The 24,364-nt window shown below is 42.4% G+C and overlaps 1 protein-coding gene across 5 annotated transcripts in view; it reads right to left on the reverse strand.

Annotated features, from left to right (window-relative positions):
* dennd3a (DENN/MADD domain containing 3a) overlaps positions 1 to 24,364 on the reverse strand; it is a 144,690-nt gene that overhangs the window by 67,883 nt on the left and 52,443 nt on the right. For all 5 annotated transcript variants that reach the window (XM_041189871.1, XM_041189870.1, XM_041189867.1 and 2 more), the window contains 6 exons: positions 23,767 to 23,878; positions 19,919 to 20,038; positions 10,527 to 10,745; positions 9,354 to 9,475; positions 3,136 to 3,291; positions 1,272 to 1,368 (listed from right to left, as the gene is read on the reverse strand). In XM_041189871.1, the coding sequence (XP_041045805.1) occupies positions 1,272 to 1,368; positions 3,136 to 3,291; positions 9,354 to 9,475; positions 10,527 to 10,745; positions 19,919 to 20,038; positions 23,767 to 23,878 (826 nt within the window). The remainder of the gene's footprint in view (positions 1 to 1,271; positions 1,369 to 3,135; positions 3,292 to 9,353; positions 9,476 to 10,526; positions 10,746 to 19,918; positions 20,039 to 23,766; positions 23,879 to 24,364) is intronic.

A 24,364-nucleotide genomic window follows, 5' to 3' on the forward strand; every position in this document is an offset into this window, starting at 1 on the left:
ATGCCCATTTCAAATCCATATTTTCCTTTAAATAAAGGTGAAGGGAGCACGTGACATGAATAGAGGGGCATTTGAGAAAAGCCTTGACAGAAACGTTGGAAATTTATGAACCGAGAAAGTTAAACAAAAATCCAATTACTTTTTGAAACCTAAAACTTCACTAAAAACTATATGTAGTAAAACTGTGATTCAATTTTTTATCATTTCATTACACAAGAAGAATATTCCCTATGTAACATTACATTCTCAATTATAAATGAAACAGTGATTCCATATAACAAATTAAGTTTTTTTTTGTTTCCTCAATATAATCGTTCCTCAGCTTTTCTACCATGTTCTTTGCACTAAACAACCTGATTTGCATTAAAAGCATGTCCATGTTCAACTCGCGTCCCTTCATTAATTTTAAAAAAACTAACATCATATCCCCATTATATTCTTGTTTCTTTCAAACAGTATCAAAAAGAATTATTCTTGTAGAACGTAGAACATTTTCAACTTAAAACACTTTGAATAATAGTACAGGAAATCTCATCATGTTTGGTTTGGAGCTACATTCTATAAAAAAAACTAGCAAAACTAAGATACACCAAATTGTATAATAAAAAGTAGAGGAACAGAAATATCTAGGAATGTGAATACATATTGAAAAAAACTGGTCTGATGGTGTGAAAGAGCAAGTAGATTTTAAATATCTGAGCGCTAGGTACTCTAGGCAACACTGTTTGGAACACTGTGTGCAGTCTTTAGCGCACATTATAAAAAGCACCTTGCAGCCATTAAAATGGTGAAATGTAGATTCACTAGAATGAACAGCAATGATTAAGCGAAGAACAGGGAAAAATAAGAAATCCAAGTTTCAAAATTATGGAAACTTTCAGAATGCAAAATAGTGAAAGATTTTTCTACACATCAGTGAAATTACAACAAACAGCATAAGCTTCGTTATTCAAAATTAGCATTAGAGAAATAAAGGGGAAGCTCACAAGGACTTTTTTCCTGCAACAGGTCTTTTAGAATATGAAATTCATTATCACAAGCAGATATTGCAGAAAGTCACTTTCGACATTTAAGAAGAAATTAGATAAAACTTCCAAGATGTATTAGAAGGGGCAGGGAAACAGCTGTGAAATCAAATTAGAGCACATAACTTTATTGCACGAGACAGCACAGTAAGAATGCACTAAATGGTTTCCATTCCAGCTGAAATTTGTATGTGTCCATGGTATCAGTATAATTTTCATATATACAACCCGTGTTTAAGTGATTACCTTTTTGTAAAAAGGCCGATCAGAAACAGTTCTGGTCTTCAAAAACTCTTCACTGTTGAAGACGCGATATTCATAATTAAGATGATCTGACACTTCCCTGCGATAATAATGGCATTATTGAATTCTGCAGTTAAAATTTAACAGTTTAAAATTTTAATGAATCAGCATTATTTTGGTACCCAGAATGGAAATTAACATTATGGACCATGTATACAAAATATTTCAAAGAATAACCAATACAAGTTTTTTTTTTAAAATAAATACTAACCATGTCTTAGATAAATAAGCACTTCAATTTCAGAGGAAAACTGCAGTGTCAGAAACTTAACAGAGCTACTCTGCACAATACATTATTTTGTATTTTTCCACGTCGATTTACCAGAGGAAGTTCTTCTCAATTTTTTGTAGTAAAGCAGTTTAGAGACAACCACTTTATTTTAAGCAATTGTGATAACACTGAAATGATCTTAGTTTCTGAAGCATGGCACTCTCCCAAGCTGACGGTCATATTTTTCTTCCACAACAAAAGACACAATGATCATTTCTATTTCCAAGGGATGGAAATGGAGATGTCAGTAAACTTAGTATGCAAGAAGCTGCTTCCATTTAAAGAAGCCAAGATCTCATTAGCAAATAATCAAAATATCTTCATTCATGCATCCCACATGTATTGCAGGAATCTGAATCTGTATTAACAAAGAAGGCGGCAGAGTATCTAAGCTGACCAGGGCTACCAATTTGTTGTTCTATCTGGTAGCACTGAATAAACACTGCAGTTGAGTAGCTGCCTTACAGATAAGTGAATTATATGAAAGAGAGATCTGGTGGAGTGACACCTCACTATCACAAAGGTTTCCCATACAGATAATAATGAGGGGTACTCTCAACCAACTAATTTGCCATGATAATTCTGAAAAACATCTAGCCATTATTAACACCAATTTTTAACTAATTTCCACCAATGAAATCCCTTTTTTTTCCACCATATGAATTTACCAAAAAAAAAAAGAGAATCTCCTTCTGGATTTGTGGCAAAATATGAACTTCCTTGATTGTCTATTTAGCAATGATCAGGTCCAGGGACACAGATGCATGCCTTTTTGACGACCGCATACACAGTGTGCGTTGGGAACATCACATTGACATCATAGATGCATTCTCATCTCTGGGACCAGATTTCGAAAGGGAAAGAAGTGAAGGCTGTGCAATCAGAAGGGACCTGGATCTTCCAGCTCTGCTGTAAAAACGACAGGTTTTTTACTACAGCAAACCTCAGACCTTCATTCAATAACAATTTAATATAAAATGGGGGGGGACACACAAGAAAGCAGAAATGGAGGAGCACAGAGATCTCAGAAGGTTGTAGAATTCCTACTTTGGTATGGGGCAAAGACAACAGTGCACTGACACAGTTACCAGTTCTTTGAGGACTGAATCCATCAATAAAGGCTAGCTCACACAAGATACTGCTTACCTTAAGCAAAAATAGCAATAGATCATGTGAGCATAATCTCCAACCATTTTTACTTACCCACCATTGAAATGGTTTACTGGCCTTAGCTACACGCCCATACCACACAACCAAGTAGCAAGGTGCTGATCCAAAATCCCACTAGACCATAGGATGAACACCTCAGTAACGCCATTAATAACATAAATGGCCTTTTAATATTCAAATCATTTGCAACTCAAGGCAAAGGGGAAAAAATGGGTGGCAGTCTCACCCCACTGCATGGACTAGAATCATAGTTTGTAGGCCAGATGTTTCAAATTTATTTTTAATTTTTGAACACTATCTAAAGCTTAAGTGAAAGCCCAATGGTGAGTTCCAAAAGTAAAGTGCCCCTGAAGTTGTTGTTCATACCTGAAGATATTAACCATCAGTTCCAAAGATATTTCCTGAATCTGAGAGTTTAAATTCCGCTGCCAGTCCCTTCTGCGTATTCGTAAATCTGAAATATCTGTGCAGGAGCCCAAGTGAGATAGTTCCAGATCATAATGCAACTGCAGGCTTTCAACTCTGAAAAAACAAGATTTTTTTAATAATTTTTTTTTTTTAAGTAATAGAATCAAGCTTTCTAAGATCAATTTTATAACACAGCCTCCTTCAGATGCTACAGGTTGGCAATGGTGAAATACACAAAAAGATGCAAATTATTTAAGATTATTACATTTTTGATGTCTTGCATACAACCTTTCTCTCCCACTCCAAATAAATATTAGCCTACAGGAAGCAAAGCAAAGTCAAACAGCAAATAATGCAAGTTATTAATTTAAAATAATTCTATACAGATAAGATTACTGTCCAATGTTATCTTCATCATGTATATTCTGATACCAATTTGTCAGTCTTAATTTTGAGATGATGGCCTGGATTGAGGTGGGTAGCGGGAATTAAGAAAATTCCCGGCTCAGCCCGCCTACCTCAGGGAAAAGTCTCCTCAAGGACGGGATTCTCATTGTGGAGAGGACGGGTGCAGGCTGGAGTTGGGCCAGCAGACCCAAGAAAAAGGTTGGAGGCAGCCACAGGGTCTGTTGGGTGCTGAAACTGGCTGTTTAAAATGCCCCCCTCAGTGCTGAGAGACTTTGTCCCAGTTAAAATAAACACAAAAAGGCCCTCCAGTCCCTAACACACGCCCCATGCACCATCCATGCCACCTCATGCCCACTACTCATCCCCTATGGCCCTAATGCCCAGGCATGCACTTCACTCACCCACCATGCCAAGCTATGCCCCTCCATCCACCCTATGGTCTGTCATGACCCCTACACCAAGCTATGTCCCTCTACCCAACACCCATAGACTCCACGCTAAGCTGTGGCAATTACATGCCCATTGACCCATTGTACACTGCATAGAACCAATGAACCCTGTAGTAACAATAGGATGTGTAAAAAAAGAGCTTTAGAAATCATTCATAACTTTCTACTAAGTTAAAAAAATTCCTTTTCATTACAGGGAAATAAAAATGTCAATCACCCAGACACTTTGAAGTTTCAACAGCTGAAATTGCAAGCACTGGAAACCTTGTAACCTTGTGTGAATAAATATTGTACAACTGACAGCAGAGGTCAGAGAGTCAAGAGTTGTGAATCAAGTAATGTCTTCTCTGGAGCCCAGGTGTTTTGGCAGACTAATGGATTTCTGGGTTCTCAGCCAAACCTCATTATGTATTCTTGGCTGAGAGCCCAGATATCCATTAGAGTGATTAAACACCCAAGTGCCAAAGGCTCAGGTGGGCCAGGGCATGGACGAACTAAAGGGTATTTTGGGCATAGGGGATACCTCATGGAGATACCACCCCCACCCCCCATCTTTCTGCTCAATAGCAGCCCATGTAGTGAAAATTGTCAGGCCACCTGCCTCCCTCAGCCGCAAGTAAAATTGTGGCGTAGGTGGAATGAGGCCCTTAAGGGACCATTAGTTGGCCACTTATTGGCTTCAACAGGCCCAAGGGTGGTTTGGCAAGCTGATGTGTTGACCATCCAATGCAAAATAGGAGACAGGTCATCAGGTCAGAAGTGGGCAAAAAGGTGGCAGGCAGGCCACATGTCTTAGTTTACAAGCCACGCCCACCTTCAAATATCCTGATTGGGGACTAAAATTCATCCCAAAATCACAAGAACACCAAGGATTCAAATAAAGTGAGCTTTTAAATTCAAGGCAAGACCTTAGGAGAGGTTTTGGAGGAACTGTCCATTTCATGACAAAAAATGTTAATTCCAAGTGAGCCTTATCAAAAGGAACAGAAGAGGGCCTGCTTAGTCTGGATGAAAGCCTTCACCATTTCAATAGAGGAGCCAGGTCAAAAGACTGACTTTTCAACGATCATCAAGATCAAGATTTAATTTCTGAATTTTTGCTCTTGTAAACTCTAGGGAAAAAAAGCTCCCAAAAGCAACGAAGTTAATACTGTATACCATAGAATTTTGAATAAGTTATGTTATAATATCTACATTATATCCCAAAATCGTCGCTTATAGTCAAATACCAGTTACGACTGAAGCAAAGAAATTTACAATAAAGCCTACTGCCTTTGAGGAAGGTCAAACAGAAATCTTCAAGTACAGAAAGAATGCATGCAATTCTACTTCCTGTCACCATATAATTAAAAATTATTGACCCCAGAGTAATACATCATCAATTTCTGACAACTTTAAGATGGAAACACACTGTCCCACTCAACCTATGCGAAATTATCATGATTATTAGCAATTTTGGAAGTACCAGAGTGGGGAAAAGTTCTTCAGCCAAACCAAATGCGTTAGAAAGGAGGATGGGGTTTTCAATAACGCGTGAAGGAATGGCATCCTACTCCTTTGAATATTTTCCATCTTGCCTAAAGTCAATGTCATTCAGGAATAACCCAAAAATAAGAAAAGATAGACATGTGCCACCTCTTCAAACTTACACGTCATTTTCAACTAATTAAATGCACAAGAACCATTTAGTTAAATTTTACTTATACTAGTCTGATCTTTGTAATAACATCAATGTCAAATGGGGGGTCACAAGTCTAATCTTTCAAACACTATAATAAGCACAGATCCAGTATCCAGATGGTATAGGTACGCTTTATAAGGTAACTTTTAAACAGGGAGGCAAAATCAGACCCAACGTAAACTGAAGTTGTAGTAGAAGCAGGAAACTCAATTCTAGCTTTATAGTTGGCAACCAACAAATTTACTTCAGAAGAACATCTATGATTAATGATCTATGTAAGGGGTCAGACATTACAGGAACTGATACAACAATAATGTGGAGTGCTGTACTGTCAGAGGTGTCGTCTTTCAGATGAGGTGATCAACCAAGGCTCTGTCTGCCCTCTCAGGTAGATGTTAATGATCCCATGGCACTAACTGAAGAAAAACAGAATCTCAGTGCAGAAGAGGCCCTTTGGCCCATCGAGTCAGCACCGACACATGAGAAACAACTGACCTACCTACCTAATCCCTTTTACCAGCACTTGGCCCACAGCCTTGAATGTTATGAATTGCCAAGTGCTCATCCAGGTACTTTTTAAAAGATGTGAGGCAACCCGCATTCACCACGCTCTCAGGCAGTGCATTCCAGACCGTCACCACCCTCTGGGTAAAAAAGTTTTTCCTCACATCCCCCCAAACCTCCTGCCCCTCACCTTGATCTTATGTCCCCTCATGACTGACCCTTCAACTAAGGGGAACAGCTGCTCCCTATCCACACTGTCCATGCCTCTCATAATTTTGTACACCTCGATCAGGTCACCCCTCAGTCTTCCCTGCTCCAACGAAAACAACCCAAGTCTATCCAACCTCTCTTCATAACTTAAATGTTTCATCCCAGGCAACATTGTGGTGAATCTCCTCTGCACCCCCTCCAGTGCAATCACATCCTTCCTACAATGTGGCGACCAGAACTGCACACAGTACTGCAGCTGTGGACTCACCAAGGTTCTATACAACTCCAACATGACCTCCCTACTTTTGTAATCTATGCCTCGAATGATAAAGGCAAGTGTCCCAAATGCCTTTTTCACCACCCCACTAACATGCCCCTCCGCCTTCAGAGATCTATGGACACACACACCAAGGTCCCTTTGTTCCTCAGAACTTCCTAGTGTCATGCCGTTCATTGAATACTTCATGTCAAATTACTCCTTCCAAAGTGTATCACCTCACACTTTTCAGGGTTAAATTCCATCTGCCACTTATCTGCCCATTTGACCATCCCGTCTATATCTTCCTGTAGCCCAAGACATCAACCTCACTGTTAACCACCCGGCCAATCTTTGTGTCATCCGCAAACAGTGGCAGTTCTTCTCAGTATCCAAGTCAATAACTATCTTTAACCAGTACCACTAAAAGCGATTATCTTAGACATTGTCACAGTGCCATTTGTAGGACCATGTTGTGCACCACAGTGACAAAAACTTCCAAAGTGCTTTATAGTAATAAAGTAATACTGGACATCCCGGGGTCAGGAAATAGGCTATATAAACGCAAGTCTGTCATTCTTAGACCTCAATCATTTAGTGCAACTGCTTCAAGCTTTTAACTTACATTGGCAAACTCATTAAAAATGAAAAAGGCAAAACTTATCCGTAAAACAAAAAGCACACAGGAAAATGAACTTTTCCTGCACTGGGGTGCCAAATTTGTTCAATTGCTTATAACGGAGATTAAAAATTAATTTCCACCTTGTAGCAGTGCAATGATATGGGATGAGAATGAACATGTGAAAAACTTAAAATGTCTTTGGGGACTGCATCAGTCTGAAATTATTTATATAAGAAATAGGAGGAATAGGCCATCCAGCCCTTTGAGTCTGTTCTGCCATTTAAATATGATCGCCTACTTAAGCTATATATTCCTACATTAACCCCATCTCAATGACCTATCTACTCAACCTTTCAAGCACCATCTGCCCACATGTAGCAGAATCTGTAGATTGCGCATTGGACTTAGCAGCCAACCCAGAACCCATCAAACAGTAGTGGCAACAAGTCAACCTTGATCCTGAGGACTGCCCAAGAGACAGGGCCCCATATCTCTTGATTTCCTTACTATCTAAAAACCTATCAGTCTCTGACTTGAATATACTTAGCATGTGAGTATCTACAGCTCTCTGAGGTAGAGATTTCCAATAGTTCACAATCTGAGCGAAGAAGCTCCTCCTCACCTCCTCCTCAGTAAATTGGCTGACTCCTTATTCTGAAACTGTGGCTCCTAGTTCTAGAATTCCCAGGCAGGGAAAGAGCCTCCCAGCATCTACCCTGTCAAACTCCCTTAAGAATGTTGTATGATTCAAGGGATTATGATTAGGGAAGAGAGTGAATGTTAAGGGTAGTGGATGGGGCGCCAATCAAGCAGGCTGCTTTGTCCTGGATGGTGCCAAGCTTCTTGACTGTTGTTGGGAGCTGCACTCATCCAGGCAAATGGAGAGTGTTCCATCACACTCCTGATTTATGTTTTGTAGACGACGGACAGATCTTAGTATGTCAGGTGGTGTGTTGAAGGGGAGCAAGCGGAGAGGGGGCGTGGGGCGGGGAGGGGCAACTTGGGGTGACTGGGAGGGTAGTTGCAGTGGGTGGGAGGGAGGGAGGAGGTGAGAGGGTGATTGGGATAATAGTCAGGGCAGTCAGAGAGGGGAGGGAGGGGTCGGGGGAGACGGGAGAAAGGAGAGGGAGAGCCGGGTGGGGGAGGGTGACCAGGGGTGTAGTTGGTGGTGGGGAGTGCGAGGCTAGTCAGACATGGGGGCCCCCAAGGCTAGTCAGTTGGAGGGTGATGGGGAGGGTAGCCAGAGTGGGGTGGGGGAGAGGCCGGTGGGTAGTCAGGCAGGGATGTTGGAGGTAGTTGGGATGACTAGGAGGGTAATTGCAGGGGTGGGGGGAGGTTGGAAGGTAGTTGGGAGTGTAATCGGGGGGGGGGGGGGGGGGGGGGGGGGGCCGGGCAATAGTCAGGGGTGTCTGTGACAGTGTATGGGAGGATAGCCGGGGGACGAGGGTGCGGTGGGATAGTTGGAGGGTGTGGGAGGGGTCAGAGAGTGGTCAGGGGTGTGTGAGGGTAGTCGGTGAGGGACAGATGGTGGAGGGTAGGAGGATCGTTGTTTGGGTGGTGGGGATGCAAGGGTATTCATGGGGGTGTGACAGTAGCTGGCGGTGGGAGGGTGGGTTGGGGAGACAGAAGTGGGTTGAGGCGTCCAGTAGCATAATTACCCAGGAGAAAGTTTTAACCCTTCTAAATTTTCCTGGTAACAATTCTGCAAAGAGAGAGCTGGTGCCATCCAAAATCTCCAATCTAAAGCTGAGTTTCAGATGGTTCCCAGTGCAGGGTAATTGCCCATCGGAAATTTAAGCTTCCCAGGCAATTGCCATGCAGTCCTTGCGTGCGGAGTTCCAGGCCAGGGCAGGGGTTCCCCCAGCACATCATCTGTGGTATGACCCTCCCTCAAGTTCAGAAGCTCTGAATTATGTCTAATAAAAATAAAACAATACTTTCATCTTTGTTGTCAATCTGAAAACAGCATTATAAATTTTGTCTGATTTATTGATGCTGCATATGTGCTCAGTGAAAGCTTGTTGAATATACTGCATTTACATTTACCTTTGTGTAAAACATTCTGCAGCTTCTACAGGAATTTCAGGAATATCTGGTTTGATATCTGCAAAGCTTGAGGATTTAATTGTCCCTTCATCAATGTTCACCAATATTAAGCCTTCAACTTCCTATATAATCAGTGGTAAATAAAAAAGGTTACTTTTAGGCTTTATCGATACATATTATTTAGAATTAAAATTCAGTGTAATTACATTTAAACATTTTCTATATTGCAATAGTTTACATTTTTCTATCATTGTTTTTTTTAATAGAGAACACTAGCCTTTAAGAACAGGAAAAGGTTGTTAGGGTTATCTATTTCAGAAGGATCGCATATCCTCCTCAGCATATCCTGCAATCTTAATTTTCAATATATAGAAACTTTAATTGCTTATAGGGACCTCTCTCACAGATAATGGAAATTTATCCAAATAATCAGGAATTTCCAAATTACAATTCTAATTGCGATTCTGAGTTTTAATTGAGATACAGTTCCTCAAATTTCCTCAGCTCACTTGAGCAGCACATTCTCCATTTTCTTGCTCTGAGCAGTACAATCAGCTACAGCTTGAACAACAAATAAATGAGTTTGATGCTCCTCCACTGCATTTGCTCTTGATTCGAGCCATCATACTCAAGTAAAACATTGTAAAATGCTGCTCTTTTGATGCCGTTCTCCATCATCATTCCCATACAGTGGAGTGCCAAAGAAACAGCGCAGCAGCTATCCCCAAACTCAGAGTGCAGGTTTCAAAATCAATGCAAAAGCACTTGTGTGCCAATAAATAGGGTACATATGAACCATCATTACCAATCAGTAATTTTACACTTAGACTACTCAGCAACATTTTACTGTAATCTCAGCAGTGCTGCCAATATTAATGCTGCACACAGGATAATTTGAAGTGAGCAAAAATTCCATTTGCCTGTCACCCCAGGAATGGTATCAAGGAGAACTTCTGACAGTTGCAGTTCCAAGTGAGTCCGTGTAGGAAACTTTGACCCAACTGATCCTGCAAACTGGACCAGGACAGAAGTGAGTTAACAAAATATGGTACACAGCCTTAACTCCAGCTGGTTTCCCACTTCTCATGGATATCAGGAATACAGAAAGAAATATAAATCTTTTGAGGGTCCGCTAATTGTGCTTAGTTTTTAGTTATATGATGCAATACTTACAGATTGAACTTGATTGAAGTAATCAATATGGCAGCCCATCAGGAAAGCTGTTGGTGCCATCAGAAAATCCACCATCCCTTTGGACAGAACAGGCACATAGGTATGTTGCCACTGGAGTGGGTGAAGATAGAGAATAAAACATTCTGCAATGAGTGTCAGCAAAGCCCAGTCAGCTGACAGAAAGACTATCCTCTGTTCTATTAAAATGCATGTCAGGATCTGAGGTAAAAAGAAAATGGGATAATTATTAACTGTTGGCATTTATCACCCTCAACATTTTATTTATTCTTAATATCTATTCACTTCCACACATCAATCAACATTCACATTTTCTGGAATAAAATTAGGCTCATCACACTCCATATATTGTATTTTATAGATTGTCCCATCTGACAGATGAGGTAGAGTTGGAGGGAAATCAGCGAGTGTAGCAGGTGAAGCTGACTGCCATGCAGGAAACATTCAAAACTATGATTAAAAAAGCATTTAAATCATGTCAACTGTACATTTCATAGGATCTTGTAGCAACAAAATTCAGCCCTCAGTTTTTTCCTTCAAAAGAAAACCAAGGGCAGAATTTTATGGCTCTATCGCGGCAGGGGTGGGGCCATAAAATGTGAAGAGCCATTCAAAAGTCCATTGACTTCAGCGGAACCATAAAATCCTGCTAGCGGGAGGGGCTATAAAATTTCACCCCAAATTATTGGGCCAAAACCTTTGAGCTCCAGGGCAGAATATCTGGAGGAGCACCCTAAATATGCATTGGGGACCCCCCAACCCTCTGAAATTTCCAGGTAAGAATTGCATGGCAACTGCCTGTGAAGTTCAAACTTCCATTTGGCAATTGCCCTGTAGCCATCCAAAAATGTGAGTTAAATAGCAAATTTTGGATGGTTCCAACTGTTACAGAAATAGTTACCCAGAAAGAGAGTTGAAATGACTTCTAGCTTAGATCATCGCCCCCACTGGACTCTTTCCCCCACTCCATGCCACCCCCTCCCCTACTCTTCTCCCCCTCATTGCTTCCTGCCTCCCCAACTTCCCACCCCCTCCTTCACAGAGGGTACAATTCTAAAGGGGGTGTAGGAGCAGAGGGACTTAGGTGGATAAGTGCATAAATCATTGAAGGTGGCAGGACAGGTTTAGGGATAGATTAATAAAGCATATAGCATTCTAGGCTTTATTAATAATGGCTTAGAGTACAAAAGCAACTAAGTTATGTTAAACAAAAACAAAAATACCTGGAAAAACTCAGGTCTGACAGCATCTGCGGCGAGGGATACGGTTGACGTTTTGAGTCCGTATGAACCTTCATCAGAACTAAGACATATAGAAATGAGATGAAATATAAGCTGGTAGAAGGGGGTGGGACAGGAAAGCTCGATAGGGGGCCAATGATAGATGGGGGCCAATGATAGGTGGAGGCCAAGAAGAGACTACCAAAGATGTCATAGACAAAACGGTGATGATGGTGGTGATATTATCTAAAAGATGTGCTAATGGGAACATTAAGGGAAGCAAGCAGGACAAGCTAGTGGCAGATGGCCCTAGTGTGGGTGGGGTGGGGGAAAGGGATTGAAATGGGCTAAAAGGTGGAGATGAAATAATAGATCAAAATAAATTTAAAAATAGGAGGGAAAAGAAAAAGATAGTTGTAAAAAAATATATATATAAATTATCGGAAAAAGGGGGATCAGGAAGGGGGGTGGGGATGGAGGAGGGAGTTCATGATCTGAAATTGTTGAAGTCAATATTAAGTCCAGAAGACTGTAAAGTGCCTAGTCGGACGATGAGATGCTGTTCCTCCAGCTTATGTTGAGCTTCACTGGAACATTGCAGCAGGCCAAGGACGGACATGTGGGCATGACAGCAGGGTGGTGTGTTGAAATGGCAAGCGACAGGGAGGTCTGGGTCATGCTTGCAGACAGACCAAAGGTGTTCCGCAAAGCGGTCACCTAGTCTCCATTTGGTCTCTCCAATGTAGAGGAAACCACATTGGGAGCAGCGAATGCAGTAGACTAAATTGAGGGAAGTGCAAGTGAAGTGCTGCTTCACCTGAAAGGAGTGTTTGGGCCCTTGGACGGTGAGGAGGGGGGGGGGGAAGTAAAGGTAAAGTGTTGCACCTTCTGCGGTTGCATGGAGTGAGTTGAGGTGGAGGGGGTGACGGAGGAGAGGACCAGGGTGACCCGGAGGGAACAATCCCTGCGGAATGCCGCCAAGGGGGTGAAGGGAAGATGTGTTTGGTAGTGGCATCATGCTGGAGTTGGCGGAGGATGATCCTTTGAACATGGAGGCTGGTGGGATGTTAAGTGAGGACAAGAGTGACCCAATCATGGTTCTGGGAGGGAGAGGAAGGTGTGAGGGCGGATGCACGGGAGATGGGCCGGACACGGTTGAGGGCCCATGAATTCTCTCCTCCATCCCCACCCCCTTTCCGATCCCTTTTCCAATAATTTATTATTTTTTTCACAACTATTTTTTTCTTTTCCCTATTTTTAAATTTATTTCGATCTATTGTTTCATCTCCAACTTTTAGCCCATTTCAATCCCTTTCCCCCACCCCAGCTGCACTAGGGCCATCTGCCACTAGCTTGCTTCCCTTAATGTCCCTATTAGCACATCTTTTTAGATAACATCACCACCATCAACACCCCATTGTCCTTTTGTCTATGACATCATTGGCAGTCTCTTCTTGGCCTCCGCCTCTCATTGGCCCCCTATCGAGCTCTCCTGTCCCACCCCCTTCTACCAGCTTATATTTCATCTCATTTCTATATGTCTTAGTTCTGATGAAGGTTCATTCGGACTCAAAACGTCAACCGTATCCCTCGCCGCAGATGCTGTCAGACCTGCTGAATTTTTCCAGGTATTTTTGTTTTTGTTCTAGATTTCCAGCATCCGCAGTATTTGCTTTTATCTAAGTTACGTTAAACATATATAGAACATTAGTTCGGGCCTCCGCTGGAGTTTTACACCCCATCCTCGGTGTCACACTTTTGGAAGGATGTGAGGACATTTGAGAGTGCAGAAAAGATTCACAAGAGTGGTTGCAGGGATGAGGAACTTCAGTTACATAGATTGGAAAAGTTGGGACTGTTTTCCTTGGAGCAGAAAGGATGAAAGGAGGTTTGATAGAGGTATTCAAAATCATGAAGCATCTGGACAGAGTAAAACTGTTTCCATTAGCAGTAGGATTGAGAACCAGAGGAGGCAGATTTAAAGCAATTGGCAAAAGAAGCAATGGCGACATGAGGAAAAACATTTCACGCAGCACGTGGTTAGGATCTGGAGTTCACTGCCTAGAAGTGTGGTGGAGGCAGATTGAATCAAGGCATTAAAGAGGAAATTGCAGAGCTATGGGGAGAAGGCAGGAGAGTGGTACTAAGCAACTTGCTCCTTTGGAGAGCCAGCATAAACAGACACAGTGGACCAAATGACCTCTGTGCTGTAGCTATTTTTTGTTCTGATTCTGTGAATATCAAAACTTAATACCAATTTTAAATTAGGTGGCTTGGCAAACTAAACGGAAAAATTCAGCAGAGAATCAACAAGTTAATGGAGTGATCAGACAAATGACAGATGCAGTTCAATGTAGTGAAACATAGAACTTATTGAAAAAGACAGTTAAAGAGAGTATACCTGAAAAGGATGCAAGGGCATTCTTTTTCGCAGGTTAACCACTCTCTATGAAAGCAGTTAAATCTAAACTGACTATGCACTATTTTCTATGATTGAGCCCACCTTTACTGGTTTGTGGCATTGTCAAGAACAATATTCAGATTGAATTAATCCATTCTCTAAGAATTTTGAACACTTGAACAAATCTCCTCAGAACTTCCTTTCTCCTGAATGAACAATCATGACTTTTCAAAAGGAACAGATATTAGAAGGGTGACTAAATGTTTGCTCAAAACAGTGGGTATCTAGTAAAGTCATAACAAAGGAGAGCGAGGATTAGAAAAGGAACATAGGAACTAGGAGCCAGAGTAGGCCATTAGGTCCCCAAGCCTGCTCCACCATTCAACTGATGATTATGGCTGATCTTGTACCTCAACACCATTTTCCCACATTATCCCCGTGTCCCTTGATGTCTTTAATATCAAGAAATCTACTAATCTCCATCTCGAACAAACATGATGACTGAGCCTCCAGTTCGCTCTCCAGCCAGCGGAGACATCCTTCCTGCTTCTACCCTATCGAGTGCTGTAAGAATATTGTATGTTTGAATGAGATCACCTCTCTTTCTTCTGAGCTCTAGAGAATACAGGTTCAGGCTCCTCAATCTCTCCTCAGTGGACAATCTTGCCATACCAGGAATTCTTTTTTTCCCTTCAGTCATTTATGGGATTCGGGTGTCGCTGGCTAGGATTACCCATCCCTAATTGGCCTTTAGTAGGTAGTGGTGAGCTGCCTTCTTGAACTGCTGCAATCCATGTAGTGTAGGTACACCCACAGTGCTGCTAGTAAGGGAGTTCCAGGATTTTGACCCAGCAACAGAAGGAACGGTGATATATTTCCAAGTCAGGTTAGTGAGTGGTTTAGAGGGGGATCTTCCAGATGATGGTGTTCCCATGTATCTGCTGCCCTTGTCCTTCTATATGGTAGTGGTCATGGGTTTGGAAGGAGCATTGGTGTGTTCCTACAGTGCATCTTGTAGATGGTACACGCTGCTGCCACTGTGTCGGTAGTGGAGCGAGTGAATGTTTGTGGATGGGGTGCCAATGAAGCAGGCTGTTTTGTCCTAGATGGTGTCAAGCTTCTTGTGTTGTTGTTGGAGCTGTACTCATCCAGGCAAGTGGAGAGTATTACATCACACTTTTGACTTGTGCCTCAGACTTGTGACTTTGGGGAGTCAGGAGGTGAGTTACTTGCCACAGGATTTCTAGCTTCTGACCTGCTCTTGTAGCCACAGTATTTATATGGCTAATTAGTTCAATTCCTGATCAATGGAAACCCCCAGTATGTTGATAGTGGGGGATTCGGTGATGGCAATGCCATTGAACATCAAGGGGCGATGGTTAAACTCTTTGCTGGAGATGATCCTTGCCTGGCACAAATGTTACTTGCCACTTGTCAGCCCAAACCTGCATATTATCCAGGGCTTGCAGCATTTAGACACAGATTGCTTTAACATCTGAGGAGTCGCGAATGGTGAACATTGTGCAATCATCAGCAAACATCCCAACTTCTAACCTTATGAACCCCATGAAGCAGCTGAAGATGGTTGGGCTGATGACACTACCCTGAGGAACTCCTGCAGTGATGTCCTGGAACTGAGATGAATGACCTTCAACAACCACAACCATCTTCCTTTGTGCCAAGTCTGACTCCAATCAGTGTACAGTTTTCCCCAATTCCCACTGACTCCAGTTTTGCCAAGGCACCTTGATAGCACACTCGGTCAAATGCTGTGTTGATGTCAAGGGCAGTCATTCTCACCTCACCTCTGGAGTTCAGCTGTTTGTCCATGTTTGAACCAAAGCTATAATGGAGCCAGCTGAATGACTTTGGCAGAACCCAAACTGAGCATCAGTGAGCAGGTTATTGCTAAGCAAAGAATATTGTCAGGGATCATAGCTTTTGCAGTATCCAGTGCCTTCAGCCGTTTCTCGATATCACGTGGAGTGAAGTGAATTGGCTGAAGACTGTATCTGTGTTGCTGGGGACCTCCAGAGGAGGCCAAGAGGATCATCCACTCGGCATTTCTGGCTAAAGTTTGTTGCAAATGTTTTAGCCTTATCTTTTGCTGTGCTTTTCCATCATCTCTGAGGATGGCGATATTTCTGGAGCCTCCTCCTCTAGAACAAAGAGAACAAAGAAAAGTACAACACAGGAACAGGCCCTTCCGCCCTCCAAGCCTGCGCTGATCATATTGCCCATCAACTAAAACATTTTGCACTTCCAGGGTCCGTATCCCTCTATTCCCATCCTATTCATGTATTTGTCAAGCTGCCTCTTAAGCACCACTATCGTACCTGCTTCCACCACCTCCTCTGGCAACGAATTCCAGACACTCACTATCCTCTGCGTAAAAAACTTGTCCCGCACATCTCCTCTATAGTTTTCTACTCTCACCTTAAATCTATGTCCCCTAGTAATTGACTCTTCCACCCTGGGAAAAAGCTTCTATCTGCTCTGTCCATGCCACTCATAATTTTGTAAACTTCTATCAAGGCGCCCCTCAATCTCTGTCGCTCTAGTGGGAACAATCCAAGTTTCTCCAACCTCTCTTCATAGCTAATAACCTCCAGACCAGGCAGCATCCTGGTAAACCTCCTCTTCACCCTCTCCAACGCCTCCATATCCTTCTGGTAATGTGGCAACCAGAATTACACGCAATATTCCAAGTGTGGCCTAACCAAGGTTCTATACAGCTGCAGCATAACTTCCCAGCTTTTATACTCAATACCACTGCCAATGAAGGCAAGCATGCCATATGCCTTCCTGACTACTTTATCCACCTGCATTGCCACTTTCAGTGACCTGTACACCCAGATCCCTCTGCCCGTCAATGCACTTAAGGGTTCTGCCATTTTCCAGTGAGTGGTTTAATTGTCCACCACCGACAACAGGATGTGGCAGGATGTGGCAGAGCTTAGATCTGATCCCTTGATTGTGGACTTGCTTAGCACTGTCTATTGCTTGCTGCTTATGCTGTTTGGCACACAAGTAATCCTGTGTTCTAGCTCCACCAGGTTGACACCTCACTTTTAGGTATGCCAGGTGCTGCTTCTAGCATCGCCTCCTGCATTCATTGAACCAAGGTTGATCCCCTGGCTTGGTGGTAATGGTAGAGCGGGGAATATGTCAGGCCATTAGGTTACAGATTGCGGTTGAGTACAATTCTGCTGCTGAGGATGGCCCATAGTGCCTCATGGGTGCCCAGTCTTAAGTAGTTAGATCTGTTTGAAATCTATCCCACTTAGAATGGTGGTAATGCCACATAACACAATGGAGAGTATCCTCAATGTGATGACAGGACTTCAACTCCACAAGTACTGTGCGGTGGTCACGCCTACCGATACTGTCACAGGCAGATGTATTTGAGGCAGGCAGGCTGGTGCAGATGAGGTCAAGTATGTTTTTCCTTCTTGTTGGATCCTTCACTGCCTGCCGCAGACTCAGTCTAGCAGCTATGTCCTTTAGGACTCGCCAGCTCGGTCTGTAGTGGTGCTACTGAGCCACTTTTGGTGATGGACTTTGAAATTCCCTACCCAGAGTACATTCTGCATCCTTGCCTCCCTCAGTGCTTCCCCCAAGCGGTGTTCAACATGGAGGAGCACTGATTCATCAGTTGAACTGGGGGGTCAGTATGTAGTAATCAGCAGGAGGTTTCCTTGTCCAGAGTCAATGTTGAGGACTCCCAGGTGTATACCACCTCTGCTGGTCTGTCCTGCCAGTGGGACAGTGGTGGTGGTGTCTGAGGATATTATCTGCAAGGTACGATTCCGTGAATATGATTATGTCAGGCTGTTGCTCAACGAGTCTTTGAGACAGCTCTCCCAATTTTGGCACAAGCTTCCAAATGTTAGTAAGGGGGAACTTTGCAGGAGTGACACGGCTGAGTTTGCCGTTGTTGTTTCCAGTCCCATGGTCGATGCCAGGTGGTCCGGCCAGTTCCATTCCTTTTTTAAAGACAAAATACTGCAGATGCTGGAAATCTGAAACAAAAACAAAAACAAAAATAGCTGGAAAAACTCAGCAGGTCTGACAGCATCTGTGGAGAGGAAGACAGAGTTAACATTTTGAGTCCGTATAACTCTTCATCAGAACGAAAGAAAAACAGAAATGAGGTGAAACATAAGCTGTTTGAGAGGGGTGGGACTGGTGGAGCTGGATAGAGGGCTAGCGATAGGTAGAGGCAAATAAGAGATTGCCAAAGATGTCATAAACAAAAGGACAAAGCGGTGTTGACGGTGGTGAGATTAGCTAAAGGATATGCTAATAGTGACATTAAAGGTGGAAAGGACTATTATTATTATTAATATCTATTATTAAAATCTATTATTTTTAAATTTATTTCCATCGTTTTATCTCCACCTTTTAGCCTATTTTGATCCCTTCCCCCTACCCCACCTCCACTAGGGCCATCTGTCACTTGCTCATCCGCCTTTCTACCCCTAATGTCACCATTAGCACATCCTTTAGCTATCACCACCGTCAACACCCCTTTGTCCTTTTGTCTATGACATCTTTAGCAATCTCTTCTTTGCCTCCATCTGTCACTGGCCCTCTATCCAGCTCTACCTGTCCCAACCCTCAAACAGCTTATATTTCACCTCATTTCTATTTTTCTTTATTTCTGATGAAGAGTCATATTGGCTCAAAACGTTAACTCTGTCTTCCTCTCCACAGATGCTGTCAGACCTGCTGAGCTTTTCCAGCTATTTTTGTTTTTGTTCCATTCCTTTTACACTTGTTAGTAGTTTGATACAACTGAGTGAGTTGCATTTAAGAGTCAACCACATTGCTGTGGGTCCGAAGTCACATATAGGCCAGATCACGGAAGAACAGCAGATTTCCTTCCCTAAAAGACATTAGTGAACCAGATGTTTTTTTTTAAAATGACAATCAACAATGGTTGGCAATTCTAGATTTTCATCAAATTCAAATTTAACCATCTGCCATGGGGGTGGGATTCGAACCCAGGTCCCCCAGAACATTACCCTGTGTCTCTGGATTACTATTCCAGTGACAATACCACTATGCCAGGGCATACACATACAAGGAGGTGTGTACATATTTAAAATGGGAAATCCGAATAGGAGATATTTACACAGGAGTTTTTAATTAAGGGTATACTGATTGCAATAATACACCTGTCTGTCCTTATTTGGCGTTGCAAAATTGAAATCCAATGCATTATTCAGGTTAATAAAAACAGAAAATGCTGAAAATACTCAAGGTCTGGAAGCATCTGTAGAAAGAGAAACAAAGTTAACATTTCAGATCAATGAGAACGTTATCTCTATTTATCTCTTCAGAGATGCAACAAGATCTGAGTTTTTACAGCATCCACAGTATTTTGTATTTGTATTATTCGGATTAAGCAGGCAGAATAATAACTGGATCAAGACAGGTCAATTGATGAGTAGGACAGATGGAAGGGAGAAGGATAGGACAAAAAGAATGACAGTGACTGGGAATAAGTGAGCAGATAATGGGTGAGTAGCAGCCATTGAGGTGGGAGTGGGAGGTGGGAGCTAAGAAGGAGCCAAGTGAGGGGAGTGGCAGGGCAAGGAGGATAGAGGAGGAGAAGATTTAGAAAAATAAAATAAATAATAGAGCTATTACCTTAAAATGCTAGCACTAAGACGACTAAGTGCATAAATGAAAGACTGAAGCTCGTGCAGATTGACAAGTGTTATTCAAAATTATGGGGTAGTAGTTACCTGAAGGATACATTCAGGTTTGAAGCAGAGAAAAGGGCTGTGAAGGTCCAAATCTACTATGGGGTATTTAGGATCCTCTCTGGAAGGCAACACAATCTCCAGAGGTTTCAAATGAAATACCTGAGAAAACATCAAAAACGTTCTCTTATTATACATAAGAAGTAATTAAACATTTTGGAGAATCAACAGAAAAGGGGGTGTTATCTTGGAACAAAGTGAATAGGTCTTGAACTTGAAAGGATTCAACACTATATATTGTTGCAAAAACAGTCACTTAAATACAAATACCAAGAATTAATGCTGTGGAAACAAAGACCATGCATTTGTAAGTTCACAATTTCAGGATGTCCTAAAAAGTGCTTAACAGGCAAAGTAATACTTTTGAAGTGCAGTCTTTCTTAAAATTCTTTCATGGTATATGCTGGCAAGGATAACATTTGTTTCCCATCCCTAATTGCCATCGAGAAGGTGGCGGTGAGCTGCCTTCTTCAACCACAGCTGCTCATCTTGTGTACGCAGACCCATAGTGCTCATAGACTGTACATTGGCTCCCAGTTAAGCAATGTCTCAATTTTAAAATTCACATCCTTGTTTTCAAAGCTCTCCATGACCTTGCCCCTCAATATCTCTGTAATCTCCTCCAGTCCAACAAACCTCAGAGATGTCTGCACTCCTCTAATTTCTGCTTCCTGAGCATCCCCAATTCTAATAACACCACCATTGGAGCTATTCCTTCAGCTGCCTCGGCCTTCAGTTCTGAGATTCCCTCCCTAAACTTCTATGCCTCTCTAACATTGCTTGCCTCATTTAAGACACTCCTTAAAGCTACTGAACACACTGGTTACAGCAAAAGCTATAGGTCCTGACAACATCCCGGTTGTAGTACTGAAAATTTGCACTCCACAACTAGGCCTGTCCAAACCGAGCTGTTCCAATACAGCTACACATTGACGTCTACCCAGCAATGTAGAAATTACCCAAGTACGTCCTGTCCTTATAAAGCAGAATAAATCCAATCTGGCCAACTACTGCCCCAATGTTTTAATCTCAATCATCAGTTGGAGCCGATGTCAAGCAGTAGTTAGTCAGTAATAACCTGCTAGTTGATACTTAGTCTGGCCCCTAACCTCATTACAGCCTTCGACCAAACTTGGACAAAAGAGCCGAATTCCAAAAATAAGGAGAGAGTATCCGTCCTCAACATCAAGGCATTTGATCAAGTGAGACATTCAGGAGCTCTGTCAAAAATTGAAGTCAATGGGAAGCAAGGAGAAAATTCTCCACTGGCTGGAGTTATACCTCATACAAACAAAGGATATTGTGGTTCTTGGAGGCCAATTAACTCAGCCCCAGGACATCGCCAGAGGAGTTCCTCAGGGTAATGTCCCAGGCCCAAACATCTTCAGCTGTCTCATTAATAACCTTGCCTCCATTATAAGATCAGAAATGGGTATGTACACTAATGATTGTATAGTGTTCATTACCCTTCACAACTCCTTAGATACTAAACCTGCCCATGCCTACATGCAGCAAGACCTGGACAATATTCAGGCTTGGGCTGATAAGTGGCAAGTAACATTCATGCCACACAAGTGCCAGGAAATGGCCATCTCCAACAAGAGGGGATCTAACCGTCTCCCCTTGATGTTCAACAACAGTCCGATTGTGGAATTCCCCTGATCAACAACATCCTGGGGTTTACCACTGACCAGAAATAACTGGACCAGCTATTTAGATACTGTGGCCACAGGGGCAGGTCAGAGGCTGGGAACTCTCCACTGAACTCACCGACTGACTCCACAAAATCTGTTCACCATCTACAAGGCATGAGTGAGAAGTGTGATGGAATACTCTCCACCTGCCTGGATAAGAGCAACTCCAACACCATACAGGAAACTCGGCACAATCTAGGACAAAGCATTCACCAACCTGACTTGGAACTGTATCGCCCACTATAGTGCTACACAATGTGATGACACAATGTGATGACACAATGTGATGACACAATGTGATGACACAATGTGATGACACAATGTGATGACACAATGTGATGACACAATGTGATGACACAATGTGATGACACAATGTGATGACACAATGTGATGACACAATGTGATGACACAATGTGATGACACAATGTGATGACACAATGTGATGGAGGGAGTCCTCAGTGTGAAGGCAGGACTTTGTCTCCACAAGGAGTGAGCGTCACTAACAGGGCCAGCATTCGCTGCTCATCCCTAACTGCCCTTGAAATGAGTGGCTTGCCAGACCATTTCAGAGAGCAGTGAAGAGTCAACAACGTTGCTGTTGGTCTGGAGTTACATGTAGGCCAGACCAGGTGATGGCAGATTTCCTTCCCTAAAGGACATTGGTGAACCAGATGGGTTTCTACAACAATCAAAAATGGTTTCATGGCCACCATTACTCAGATGAGCTTTTCAATTCCAGATTAGTTGAATTCAAATTCCACCAGTTGCCATGGTGGGATTTGAACATTTGTTCCCCCAGAACAAATGCCTGGGCCTCTGGATTACTCGGGCAGTAACATTACCACTTCGCCACCATCTCCCCCTAGGAGGGCAATTTCAGAACTCTGCCGCCCTTTACTATAAAAAGCTGCTCCTTCACTTCTGAACGACCTTACTGCAAGTTTAAAAATGTGCCTGCATGTCCACCAGAGAAAATAGTTTCTCTGTATCTACCCTAACAAATCGCTGTATCATTTTAGACACTTCAATTATCACGCTCAACCATATAAACAAAGAATATAAGTCACATTTCTAGAATCTTTCTTCATTATTTAACCCTTTAAACTCATTCAGTTCTCCTCGCTGACTAATTTTGAGCTCTGTTGCAAGAATAGCAGAAAAGCAGGAAAGTTGGGGCTTGTTACTGTTGTCATGTCAATAAGACATGAAAAGAAATCAAAACGGTGTGCATCAAAATTATTCTTTTTTCCCCATTTTAAAATAAACTTTTGCTGAACCACAAAATTGCTGCTACTGGTCATATGACTCATTGGCCATCTGTTCCGGAAGCTTCCAACAAAGATTACAAGGACAAAATCGTTGTGGAGTCTCACACCTCAGTCATTAGTTTCATGATTACAAACAGACAAACTGACTCCCCACAGTTGGGACGATAACAAAGACAGAGACATCGAAACTTGTTATACCTGAAGAGGAGTTAACAGATAACATTTCGCTCCTAAGGGAAGCAATGGATTTTGGCCAGAAGCACAGAAACTGCTTGAGAGACCATAATTAGTTCATTAATAGGCCACAGCACGTAACCCCATACTTGTGGCCTTTTGGACTGCTTTAATATTACATTTCTAGCTTCACAGCTCAGTCTGCTGATTTAACACTAACTGGAAAGAACTTCAGCAGATCTCCTGGCTGACCAAGCATCCAGCCACCATCTCTCAATTCCTCGAAGCCCGTTTGATTCTAAAAGTATCTGATCACTGCCTGCCAAGCAGTCTAAGCACAGAAGCCCCATCATGCTGCATCATCATTTGTTTCAAGAATTTTTGTGCTGTTGTCTCCAACCTGAAACTCAACAAGAATGAACTCCGCCACGAAGGAAACAGCCTCTGGACTTTGGCTTCTCAGACTCTGGAAATCATGTGAACTAATGTTCATATCTGTCGTTCTTTCATTGCTGTTATCCAGAGTTGTAAAAACTCCCTCTTTTCCAACACCCTCCCCCCCACCACCTTAATGTATATGTGCGTGCGCACGTGCACAACTAGTATATTAATTTCCAATACCACATTTAAAAGTTTAGAAAACTCAGTCCATCTTATTTTAGGAAGTATAAATTTATGGTAAATGCCATCTTACCAAATGGAGGGTTCCAGGCGGTGGACTGGACATCAATGCTAATTTTGCTGCAAATCGTCTAACTTCATCATCAAAGTCAACCTCACAACATGACTTCACCTGCGCTGTCAGACTGAAAAAGAGACCACAAACCTTGTAAACAATGTAAACAAAACCAAGCAATTTCTAATACCTCCTAAAAGTGCATTTGCAATGACAAAATAATAGATTTAAGGAAACTAAAAACAAACTATTAGTCAACAACATCATAGAATGATGAGCTGAGAAATTCACACTTGAAAATTAAGTCCAATTCCAGGATTGTGCTAAGTTGGCTGACCCCTTGCAACATTTAAGGTAATAGAGAGGGGAGTTGGCCAGTATTGCTGCTCAAGGATGCTAACCCTGCTCCAGCCTGTGCACAACATGTTCATGAGTGAGGGAGAGGCTCTGTACTCTGCAACAAGTGGATCACCTCCTCATCCCTCAATATCTCTCCAACTTCCATAATGCTCAAGTGAGAAGTGTGATAGAATATTCCCTATTTACCAGGATAGGTATAGCTGCTGTGATACTCAAGCAACTCAATACCTTCCAGGACGAAGCTGTCCACTTGAAC

Source organism: Carcharodon carcharias, chromosome 6 (genome assembly GCF_017639515.1).
Source record: "Carcharodon carcharias isolate sCarCar2 chromosome 6, sCarCar2.pri, whole genome shotgun sequence".
Classification (NCBI taxonomy): Eukaryota; Metazoa; Chordata; class Chondrichthyes; order Lamniformes; family Lamnidae; genus Carcharodon; species Carcharodon carcharias.